Source organism: Lethenteron reissneri, chromosome 32 (assembly GCF_015708825.2).
Source record: "Lethenteron reissneri isolate LAM-NWPU_2019-01 chromosome 32, ASM1570882v1, whole genome shotgun sequence".
NCBI classification, from domain to species: domain Eukaryota; kingdom Metazoa; phylum Chordata; class Hyperoartia; order Petromyzontiformes; family Petromyzontidae; genus Lethenteron; species Lethenteron reissneri.
The window spans coordinates 5868063-5880562 of record NC_083810.1 but is presented as its reverse complement, the minus strand read 5'-3'; the positions used below and the strand labels follow the sequence as shown (position 1 = coordinate 5880562).

General features: G+C 55.8%; 1 protein-coding gene across 3 annotated transcripts in view; it reads right to left on the bottom strand.

The window, feature by feature from the left end:
- Nucleotides 1–6712: 6712 nt before the first annotated feature.
- Nucleotides 6713–12500, bottom strand: part of LOC133349936 (protein sprouty homolog 4-like) — a 45576-nt gene continuing 39788 nt past the window's right edge. Inside the window, exon 2 of one of the 3 annotated variants that reach the window (XM_061563822.1) lies at nt 6713–8855. In XM_061563822.1, the coding sequence (XP_061419806.1) occupies nt 7617–8792 (1176 nt within the window). In that variant the 5' untranslated portion in view covers nt 8793–8855 and the 3' untranslated portion in view covers nt 6713–7616. The remainder of the gene's footprint in view (nt 8856–12500) is intronic. The other 2 variants (XM_061563824.1, XM_061563821.1) reach the window with 2 other exon arrangements.

Sequence of the window (12500 nt, the reverse complement as noted above, 5' to 3'; positions counted from 1 at the left end):
CGGGTGGTGGTGGGTAAACTACACATTTATATTTACGCGATATTAAAAAATTAAACCTTTTTTAAAAACACGCTTTTATGAAATGTACTAGTAATGGCAGAACTCCACGACTCCAGGAAGTGGCCCCGAAGGTTGCCGTAACGTAAGGGACCGTGGCCAATTACAGCCAACGTCAGTTGAGCGTGGACAATTAGACCCAAGCCGAAACATAACATACAAAAAAGAATGTTTAAAAATAATTGTTTTGTTTTTTATGATAGAATATAGTATTATCATCAGTATGACATAAGTATACCAAGTTTGCAGTCGATACCACATTGGGAAGTGGGTTAAAATTGAGTTACAAGATTTGAGGATGCAAAAACGACAACAACAAAGTGATTTACACTATGAGACCTCCTTTACCAGTGGCAAAATATAGTAGTAGATTTTTACCCTTTAAACTGGTACAAAACTGACACCTATATACAGTTTAAAGGGTAAAAACCTACTTCTATTTTTTGCCACTGGTAAAGGAGGTCTCATAGTGTAAATGCTTACCCCGAGTTCTCAATACTCTGATAGTGCGCTGTTTTTGAGTTGTACGCCTTTTGGCGTCATCTGGTCCAACACCAATGGAGACTAGGCTCTAAGGAAAGCTGTCTCGGGTGTGGACCAATCAACTTCAAGGACAATGCATATCATTATCAGAGTTGTTTCTTTTTGTTTGCATTTTGACTGCTTGTGTTGTGGTTATTGTAAACATGATGCCTTGTATAAAGGTGTCAGTTTTGTACTAGTTTAAATGGTAAAAACCTACTGCAACAAAGTGAGTTAAAAGAAAGCGTGTAATAATAAAAAAATATCTTTATTACAGAAGAGTCGGCTTTACAGGGGCCTCTCCCGGGGAGTCGAGCTAGGGGGCGACCTCGCCTCGCCTGACCCCGATTACTGAGGCAGCGAGAGCGGCTTCAGGTGTGTTCGCATGGTGCAGTGAAAGGCGTGAGACGGGGGTCAGTGAGGGGGGTGAGGGGGGTGAGTGAGAGGGGTCAGTGTGATGGGGATGAGTGTGCTGGGGTGAAAGGGGGTGAGGATGACGGGTGAGTGACATCAATCAACGTCGATCAGCAGTGATGGTGTTTGACGTCACCCTACTCATCACCCTTGTATCGCTACGACCACGGTCACTCTTCACGTGAACTTCACTCATGGATTCCTCCCCCGTAGTTAGGACTCGGTCCACCAGACAATCTGTGTTCAACCACCGCACTTCAGGTCAACAACAACAACAAGGCACTCTCACACCCACTCATCCACTCATCCACCAAATGATCCTTTATATGGCGGTACCCCGTAGTAACCAAATAATACAAAATGCCCGAGGCAATGAAATATTTTATTTCTGGGACACGAATTTTTTCTAGGGGTGTACTTAACTCCGCGACTGGGGTACCAATCAATCCGCGATGTCGAAACGCAGCGAGGACGATTGCGCCGAAACCCTGAACGCTCGCGGCACGCACCGTAGTGGTGGGGCATCGTGTACAGCTCGTCGAGATGAGTCGATTGCCGCATCGCCGACCATCAACAGACTAACCCCGGGGTACCGCCATGAGGTTCAATTCATCCACTCACTAACACCCCCACACACTCACCGCACTGCTGCCCACAACTCTGTTCCCTTTCCGCCTCTCCCCCTTGCACGGCTTCGCTTTGGATCCCCCTCCTCCCATCATCGTCGTCTCTTGCTCGTTTCAAGAAAGGTGTCAAATAAATAACTGTTGTTCATTACAACTTAAATGGTGCTGTTTGTTGCTGGTCGTTTTGAGTTGTGGGCCTCTGCTAATAAAATGTGATTTAAAAATAATATATCCACATTATTTGGTCATCAATGACAGAAATGATCAAATATCATCATTATCAAAATCATTCATCATTGATCATCCCTATGGCCGGGAGTCGGTCCTCCCCTGGATCACTGCAGATCGCCGCCACGTGGTGGCGCCACAGCGCTTGGGATGCATCTTGGGGGCTCGCTGGAGTCACGTGGTGCTGCCCGCCCCCCTCCGCCTCACTCCCTCCCCAGGGCAAAACCCTTACGATGCTAACATTTGATGGAACTTAAACAAACTCTAAGCTCGTTAATTAAAATGCGATTAATCGTTTAAAAAAGTTACGAATGGACGAGGTGTGGCGGCTGAAGTTTGCGCCCCGTGATGTGTTCTTTGCACACCGCAATTCCGGGGATGTTTCTGGATCCGCTGCACAATTCTTCGGCGGGGGGTCCCAAATCTGTGCAAGGGGTTTATGTCCGGTTTAACATCCGTGTGTGTGTGTGTACATTGCGATCTTTTGGTTATGGTTTTAGAATATGGATGGAGTCATTTCCAGATGTTGGGGACTATCGGATTTGAAAACGCGACTGTGGGATGTGTTTAACCCATCTGGGACCTTTGTGAGACCCTTTTGTGTAAAAAATAAAGGGGATCTTTCAAAACCTGTGAAATCTGTAGCTCATATAATTTCGAGATATTTTAATATTTACAAAATCGATGCTGACATTCTGGACATATTGAATGGTTGTACCGTCCCGTTCATTCCTGCATGTGATGGTAGCAGCAGTGTGTTCAGGAGCTCGCCTGCCGGAAGAGCTCACCGATAGATAAAAAAAAAACTGTGCCCCATATCTTTTAAGGATCCGTGAGCTGCCCACACAATCCAGTCTGGTTAAACCCAGGAAGGATCGTAGGCAGGCCAACCTAATTGTCTCAAGCCGGCGCGAGCGTTCCTGTTAAGGACCCCACGTGCCGCAAACACAGAGCAGTTGTTGTATCTGATAAGACCCGGAGCTTCGTGTGGAGCGACAAGCTAGTCAGCTTCTACACAACGTTACTCACTTAGTTGATGATGAAAAGATAACTCGGCTAGACTGATTCGCTGCCAAACTGGAGCTTGTCGTGACACACTTCCCAAGTATGGGCACTCCTCCAACTTCTTCACTCCCGCTCTCGACTCAGAGAGAGAGAAAGTTGAAGGGGTGGAATGCTCAGGTGCTTGGTTTTGGTGGAGCTGATAGCTCTTTGTAGCACGCTCCAGATTCAGCCTCCCATTGTATCGACAACAGACAGGAGTTTCCTTGGTTTGGCCATGTTTGTTTGATGTAGTACGGAGTTCGACTGATGGCCTTAATCTAAGTTGTCTTGTAGTTGTTGTTGTTTGACTTGCATCCCACTGGGATTTTTGCACACAGCGTTGGTGTACGGTGCCTTTTTTCTGGAATTTTTGCAGTTTTTTCCCCTGGATTTTCAGTTTGCACATAGTCACTTTAAGATGTTTTCTTGTTTTTGTTTTTTGTTTGTTGCGGTTGCACCCGATTCAAGAGCCGAATGGCTCACAGGGCTATACCTAATAAATGAACTTGAAACTTGAAGCAATGGAAAGTTCCTCAAATTACGTGGCCAAAGAAGATATTAAATGGTGTAGGGGTCAGAGGAAATCCCTGTCGCACGCCAAGGTGAACAGGGATGGCTCGGACTCCTGCCCACCCTCGTGAATGTGTGAGCATTGCTGGGCTTGCCTCCCCAGGAAAGCCACACCGGGTTTCAAGAGCAATTGGCAGATACTATTTCAGCATTTGGCCAATACCAGTGATACTGTGTGTTTAACGACGTCGTTAATGAAGGATCCTTAAAGATCGTAAACTACGGGCCAGTGACACCAAAAGCCAAAGCATTCGGTCCTTGATGGTGTCGTCGGTCATGACTTGGCCAATAATACATTGGGGTGGGCCCTGTGGACATTTCCTACACACGCGCGCCTGTGCAAGTGCTGGGAGCGAGTGGCACTACAACAGGCGGAACGCGATGTTTGTACACCGTACTACGTACTCATTTGAGACCGAGACGACCTAGGCGGGACCCAGGATGGGCTCATATAAGTGTTGGCCACAGGCAGGAATCGAGAATTTAAGGCGCAGGGTTCATAAGCGCAATACCACTGCGCACTGCTGTAGACACACAAAGATAAAGATCCCCCATATAGCCTTAACGGACTGTAGGGGCAAGTGCTGTTAGCGAGCACCTGAAGGCCGGAACGGTATACGAAGGGGCGAGTGGCCAGCACCACGTCCGACCGCCTTTGTCTCCCCAGTGGCGATGTTTACACACCGCAACAGATACTCATTTGAGGCTGAGTCGACCTAGGGGAGGCCCAGGACCAGTTCAGATAATCGTCACTAATGTTGGCCGTGAGCGGGAATCAAACCCGGATCGCCGGGTTCATAGCGCAGTGCGCTAACCGCTACACTACCGCTCCCCACTTGCACCTGCAGACACACGCACCTGCACACAATGCATGCGACAATCAGCGAGGAAAAGACGCGGCGGCAGAGGGAGGCGGCTGGGAGGGAGGCGCTCGGGATGGATAGACGTGAATGGCGGGACGGGGGTGATTGAAAGTGCGTTGCCAGCATCTGTGGAACGAATTTCCACGCGACCCAGAATTCGAGTTCAAGGGCCATTTCTGGGTTGGTTGAAACGAGGGAGTGGCGTTTTCACGACATGCCGAGTGACTCGGTATTCCAGGTGAGCAGAGCCCCTCTCTCACAGCAGTCCTTCCGAGTGAGACTTCTCCAGGAATACTTGCCGAAGGTCAGGACCCGAATGCGGACAGTAAATGTAAAAATTGTGTTGAGAGCCGCTTTTGATTAGGAGCTTGGATAATTCCTCTTGTTAGTCCCTTGGAATTGACACCATTGGGGGCACGAGTGGTGCCTTCACCAACATCTCCACCTCACTGTCTGTCGCTTCGTCTATCATCGAAGGCAGCTTCTTTCCCGTTCAGCGTTTGATGTTGGACATCCACTCAGATCCAGATCTCCCCCTTCTTCGAGCACCTTCCAGCGTTCCCTCCGTGGCCGTCTTCTGCAGCCGGTCACCATTCACTCTGGTCACGTGTCCGAATCACTGCAGTGCCCCGTTGTCCATCCGCCGCACGTCTGATGCTGTGTACCAACAAAAGTATTATTTTATTGTTCCTGGGTAGTAAGTGTTATTTCCTAATTGCTTATGCCTCAAAAGTACAGAATATGGCTCCTATTCCCCACAAACTTTGCTTTTGTGACCAGGACAGTGATATTTTGAAATTGATCTATTTTCAATGAGAAAACGTGTGCATTTGTGTCATTCCTTCACATAAAGTCCTGGTCACAAAAGCAAAGTTTGTGGGGAATAGCCATTTTCTGTACTTGTGGCATAAGCAATTAAAAAATAACACTTAGTACCCAGAAAAAATTGTGTTACATAGTGAATTAGCACGGTCGGCTACGTACAGTGCGAAAGAAGTTCAACACACTGTACCCGACCTGGCCGAGAAGAAGCGAGTCTCCCGTCTGTGCCCCCCAGGGCTCCCTTGCTCGTCTCACGCTCTTTGTAAGACATGTCAGGATTCTCTGGCAGGCTTTCATTTCGAAGGCAGCAATTCTCCTCTCCGCGCGGTCAGAGTTCCTACCCAGGAAATCGAGGACAGAGAATTGGGGGGGGGGGGGGCTGCATTACGAATTCACCGCCAAACTCGAGGCGACGGGACCCCCCAAATCCGCGTTGCGAAGAGTGAAAAACCTCGGAGGTTCAACTCCCCCGAGTTTTTAGCGGCTCTCGGAAAACTCGGGAAACGGAGGGGAGGCGGGTGGGGCGACAGACGACATGAAAAGTCAGGGAGACGGGGAGGGAGCGAGGGAGGGAGAAGACGGGGAGGGAGAAGACGGGGAGGGAGGGAGACACGTGCCGTGGAGCGGGGATGGGTTGCGGTGGCCGGAAAGGGCCGTTTCCTCCCTGTGGGAACGGAGCCGCGGGTCGTGGGGGGGGGGGGGGAGGCCCGGTGTCGAGGGGGGGCGGCGGGCGGGGACTCCGGCCCAGATTCAGCCATCGAGTGTTGCTGCCATAGCCATGCTCCCTACCCTCCTCTTTGTGCAATGACCCCCGACACGTAACCCTGCCCTGTTACCCGTTCCACAATCCTGCCCTCGGCTCAACAACCATGCTCTTGGTGCCCTGTCCTCCTGCTCAATGCCCCATGCCCTCTCCTCGCCCACAGCAGCAGCAGCAGCAGCACCGCACGTTGTCCACCAGGTCACACAGGTGACCTTACGCTGTGGGCGGGGGGGGGGGTGTGGAAGTTTGACCTCACGTGGAGGAACATGCGAGAGTGGGAGTGGCGAGACGCACGACACGGAAATGCAGGGAGATTGAGGGAGATGACGGAGACGCGAGCATTGAGTGGAGATGAGCAAGGCAGACGAGACAGCCTCGAGGGAGACGCAGAGACCCAGGGGAACATGTTGACTCCGAGTAGGGGGGGGGGGGGTATGAGAGAGACTAAGACTCCTGGAGAGAGGAGGAAGAGAAACATGGCACTTGAGGGAGAGCAGATGAGGGCGGCGCGGAGGAGAATGGCCGAGGGAGACACGGACACGAGACGGAAACCTCGAGAGACAGACCCACGCGGGAGATGAAGACATTGGAAGATGCCGGGAGAGACTCGAGGACATCTTAAAGAAGACAGAGACGCAAGGGAGAGGATGGAGACAAGTCCGGAGGGAACATCAGCGCACAACTAAGACGATCCGGAGACGCTACCAGAGATACAAAGACGTTGGAGAGAGAGAGACAAAGACTCTGAGCGACGCGGAAACGGGAGACCCCGAGACGCCAGGAGAGACGCGCGCAGGAAGACTCGGGGACGCGCATTGCACGGGTATAATCATTTATTTATTTATTTCTATAGGAAGCAACCCCCCGCCCGGGGCCCCTCCCTCCTCAAGCACAGAGCGCAGGGCCCCCGGGGAGCGGGGGGGGGGGGGTCTGCCTCTCGCATACATCTGTAAAATAAATATTATAAAACTTTGGAATAAATATTTCTCTTTACACAGGAAAACGACGACGAGAGGGGGGGGGGGGGCCCGCCCGGGACCCACGGAGGGGCCCCTACCCGGGGGGCCCAAGACCCTGGATAGCGCGGCCAAGGGCCCTGTACCCTGAATAGTGGGGGCCCACCGGGGTGGAGGAGGCTCCTCTAGTGGTATGGGGGGCCGCACCGCATCCAGTGGAGCCGTGTGGGGGGCTACACAGGGAGGTGTGTGTGGGGGGCACCCTGTAGTGGTCGAGGGGGGAAGGGGGCGATGGGACCCCTGTAAAGGTGCGGGGGTCCTTGCGGCGGGGGTCGCTACGGGGCTCATCGACCCCCGTCGAGGTGTGGGGGGATGTGGGGGCTCTAGAGGTAAGGGGCCCCCCCCCCCAGGGCCCCCCCCCCACCCCCTGGAGGACCCCTGCAGTGGTCGGGTGAGCTCTGCCGCGGGGGTGAAAGAGGGGACACGAGTCACGTGCCGCCAATATATACTGTGTATACTGTAATATAGACTGTATATGGCACCGACTGCAGCGTCGTGCATGCGCACAACGCGCGGCGGTCACGGGCGTCGCATGCGCCCACGCCGCGCGGCGCTTCCCGTCACAGTTTGCGAGCGCCCGTTCCTCGTCCGCCCGTCGAGCTCGCCGGCTCGTCGCCGCGCCCTCCCCTCCCTCGGGGTCCCCGCGTCTCTCGGCGGGCCCGGCGGGCTGGCGGGGGGCCGGGGCGGTCGCTCAAGCGGGCTTCTCGGCGGCGGGAGACTGCGCCGGCGCGGCCCGATCGGAATCGGCGTCGTTTCGCCGGCGCCGACATCGGCAGCCGGGCCTCTGCAGGCGGTCGTACGCGGCGCGCGCCAGCTTGAGCGCGGCGCGGCCCGGCGGGTAGCACAGCAGGCAGGGCAGCGCCAGCGAGAGGGCGCCCAGGCAGGCCCAGCGCGGCACGCAACCCGCGCGCCGGCACGAGCACGGGTTGTCGGCCCACGAGTCCCCCGAGTCGCCCACGTCGGTCTGCGGCGAGCAGTGGTAGAAGAGCGCCTTGACGCAGCACAGGCACGTGCACGACTCGAGCAGCGCGCCCGCCGAGCACAGGCAGCGCTTCTCGCACAGCCAGCACGCGGGCAGCGAGCGCCTCGTGGAGCCGCACTCGCCGCACGCGCACTTCCCGCACCGCTCGCACGCCGCGTGGCCACGCGCGCCGCCCTCGCCGCCCTCGCCGTTCGTTGGAGACCCCGGCTTCTCGGCCGGCGCCGGCGCCGCCCGCTCGTCCGTCGGACGGGACGGCGCCGCGCCGCCCTCTCCCGCGCCGTCGTCGCCGTCGTCGTCGCCGGCACCGCCTCCGCCACCCCCCTCGCCGCCCTGCGGCTGCCGCTTCACCACGAGCGCCGCCGGCGCCGCGTCCGGAGTAGCCGGGGGGTCCGTTGGGGCGCCGGCGGGGGACGGCGCGGGGCCCAGGTGCGGAGGTGACGGCGGTGCCGGGGGCAGCAGGCGCTGCTCGGAGCACGTGCTGCCGGTGCTCGTGCGAGCGCTGCTGCTCTTGGAGCACGTGCTGCCGGTGCTGGTGGACCGTGCCACGCGCCCCGCCAGCGCGACCGGCTTGTGCGGCGGGGAGCCGGCGCGGTGCTGGTGTTGTTGCTGCTGCTGCTGGTGGAGGGGCAGCGGGCCCCGTGGAGCGCCTGCCCTGGCCGCCGCAGGCCCCGTGGCGGGCCCCGTGGCGGGTCCCGTGGCGGGCCCCGTGGCGGGTCCCGTGGCGGGCCCCGTGGCCGTTGTCGTCCCCGGGGGCCCGTCCGTGTAGTCGTTGCTCGCATTCGCGGGTCTAATCTGGCCGAGGGAGAGCACGGGGGCCGGGGCGCCATCGGTGGTGGTGCCATCCAGCAGCGGGGAAGCCTCTCCTCGCTGACTCCTGGGATCCATGGCGGCCCCGGATCATTGGCGCTGCGCTCCTGCAGCCACACGTCGACAGCCGTGAGCGAGCGCCTGTCACGGCACAGCGGAGCGCGCGAGAGAGGGTGGTGTGGCACAATGGTTAGCGCTCTGCACTATGAACCCAGTGACCCGAGTTCGAATCCTGCTCACGGCCAACACCAGCAACGATTATCTGAACTGGTCCTGGGCCTCCTCTAGGTCGACTCGGTCTCAAACGAGTAGATGGTACGGTGTGTAAACATCGCCATTCGGTAGACAAAGGCGGCCCTCGTGAGCTGTGTTGGCCTTCATGGGTGCTCGCAAACAGCACTTGCCCCAACAGTCTGTTAAGACTACATGTGGGAGCCAGTACCACATTGTCTTACAAACGCATGGGGAAGAAGATCAGGTTGAGATGCCACATTCCACTCACGTCGTCTCCAATTACATTTGTTGCTCATATAAATGCAAAACAACTAATTCCAGTATTCTCAATTCACAGCTGGATGAAGGCCTTCCCCCACACACCGTGCCGGGGATGACGCGAGTTTTTTTTTAGCGTACCTCACCGCGCTGGTTCTTGCTGGTTGGTATCAGCGGTGGGGGGGGGGGGGGGGGGGAGGTCAGGACCAGTTCTGATATCACTTCGCCATAGCTGTGAGCGGGAATTGAACTCTGATCGCTCGGTTCACGGCACCGCGCGCTCACCACCGCACCCACCCGTCTATCCAAGTCGACATGATTTTGACAAAATCTGAGCAACACAAAAACAGCCATGTTGTACGGCTCAGCCTCCATAGGACGCGGCGGTGGCAACAACAAGAGACAAGTTATATAAAACAACAAGCCCCGCAGAGATGCGACGCAACAGTGGCCACACGTTAGGTCCCGTTATCTCCAACTTCATAGCCGCACGATTCGAGACCAGCATCGACGGGCCAGGTCTGGAGAACCACGTGCATGCGCCGTCGCACCATCCCACAGGCACATTTAGCATTTTACATTTAACGAGCGGAGCGCACGGAGCAGTCGTCGGGGAGCCAAATGCCTTCGGATATTTGATGTTAGCCATGGCCGGGAATCGAACTCGGGTCGCCGTGTTCACAGTGCAGTGTGCGAACGACCGCGTCACCACGCCGTCCCCCTGTCCCAGATAATGATTGCACCATGTGAACGATGTACTTGTCAGACCAGGACGTTTCCAAACACACAGCCGCCGCTATGTTCATCATATCTGTGGTTACATTCAGGGCTGTGCGCATTTGCAGGGCCACTGTGGTATTTGTGCGAGTTGCGGTCATTCTCATAGACGATCTCTCCACCCTAGGGTCTTTCTACTCTTAATTCATACGGAACGTTATCCTCTATTCATGCTATTCGGATTTAGTTTGTGCCCATGTGACATTTCTTAAGAGCAGTGCTTTTCTGCCTAAGCGCCCTCCTAACGGCACGGGCGTTACTACTGCGCCACCCTGCCAGGGTCGAGAGATGTGGGAAGAGCTCTTCCCACAGCTCCGCTATGCAAAGCCCACATCCCTCCATCTGTGCAACATCTCCCACATCTGATATTCCCTACCCCGGCTGTTGCCAAGACCCCATCCACGCCTTCATCATATCCCGACTCGACCGTCGCAGCTCTCTCCACGATGCCCCCCACATCCCTCAACTCCCCAAGTCCCCACGTCCCTCACCCCCCATCCCTCAACTCCCCACGTGCCCACGTCCCTCACCCCCCATCCCTCACCGCTAAACCTCAAATGACTCGCAATGCCACCGCCAGGCGTCCGAGCCCATTCTTCAAATCCCTCGATTGGCTGCCAATCCTGTCCTTCACCGATTACAAAATCACCCTCGCCATCTTCAAGATCGTCCATGGATCCACTCCCACCTCCGTCTCCGATCTCATACCACTTCACACTCCCTCCTCGCTAAAGCCATGACAGTCTTCTGCTGAAACCCTCAACGTCCACTCCAAGGGAGGGAGGTCGCTCCTCCTCCTCTGCCCCTGAGGGTCTGTCTGTGCACGTTCGGGTCATCTTCTTCTGGCCATCCACGGCTCCGGTTGCCTCCCGACTCGCGAGTCGAGGCTCTAGACCAGGAGTGGGGAACGTCCGGCCCGCGGGCCTCATACGGCCCGCGGGCCGTATGAGACCCCGCGAAGTCATTTGGTCTGGCACTGCCAAGGCAACCGCAGGCGGGACTCGAAATTCAATAAATCTAGGAGCAAACCTGGAAAAGCAGTTGCGAGTAGCAGCATCATCAATACCAGCTAACATCACACGCCTCGCCCAAAGAGAAGCAGTTCCAGCCATCGCATTAGGGGTGAGTTAGTTAAATGTTTGTCCAAATGTAACAGGCAAATTTTTAAGTTGATCATTTTGTATGGCCCGTGAATGATGTTGTAAATATCCAAATGGCCCTTGGCAGAATAAAGATTCCCCACCCCTGCTCGAGACACTGGCGCTACACTGGCAATGCTAACCTACCGCGGCAAGAACGTGCCCAGGTTCAATTCCCGTCTCGGGCACCTTTCTGTGTAGAGTTTGAATGTTCTTACCCCATTCTAAATGCGTTTCCTCTGGGTTCTCCGGTTTCATCTCACAGCAAAAAAAATTCTAAATTGACAATAATCACCCTGCTCTTCCCGCCTGCCTCCGACAACCAGGACGCCGCCCTTACCCAGCGTCATCGCGGACATCTCACGGAGCTTGACCTCTGCCTGGCTCGCTGCGGCCTTCAAAGCCCCTCGACGCCTCTGGCGAAATCTCCCCCGAGATGCAGGCGCACGTAGCCCACGTGCAACGGTTAACCCCCGGACACATCGCCTTCTCACTCGGATCGCAGACCCAGGGCTTGCCCCACACACGGACACACACCACACACAAAGATTCCCCGTATGGCCTTAACAGGCTATTGGGGCAAAGTGCTGATAGCAAGCACCTATTAAGACCGACACAGCACAAACAAGTGGGGGGTGGTGTGGCCAGCACCACGCTCTCCGGCCGCATTCGTTTCCCGAGTGGCGATGTTCACACAACACGCACCAGGTACTCATTTGACGCAAGAGTCGACGGAAGAGAGGCGTAGGACCGGTTCAGATATTCGCGTCAGTGGCGTTGGCCTTGAGCGAGAATCGAACTCGGGTCGCCGGGCACGGTGCGCACACAGAGTTGCAGCGTTGGGTATGAAGAAGACGCACGGAGGGGGGCACGGGAGACAAGGCGGGACATCGAGGCGAGTTACAGATGGAGGCGCGTGGAACCCGCTGCGGTGATGGAGCCCCCATCCCCTGTGCTCAGCCCGGCAGCTGCGTGTGCACGCTTGAGTGAGTTTGCACGTGTGTGTGTGTGCACCGAGTGTGTATACGTGCCAGTGCACGTGTTTGTGTGCACTGAGTGTGTGCACTGAGTGAATGCACGTGTGTGTGTGCACTGAGTGTGTGCACCGAGTGTATACACGTGTGTGTGTGTGCTGAGTGTGTACACGCGTGTGTGCACTGAGTGTGTGCACTGAGTGAGTGCACGTGTGTGTGTGTGCACTGAGTGTATACACGTGTGTGTGCACTGAGTGTGTGCACTGAGTGAGTGCACGTGTGTGTGCGCACTGAGTGTATACACGTGTGTGTACACGTCTGTGTGTGTGCACTGAGTGTATATACGTGTGTGTGCACTGAGTGTGTGCACTGAGTGAGTGCACGTGTGTGTGTGAGTGTGTGCA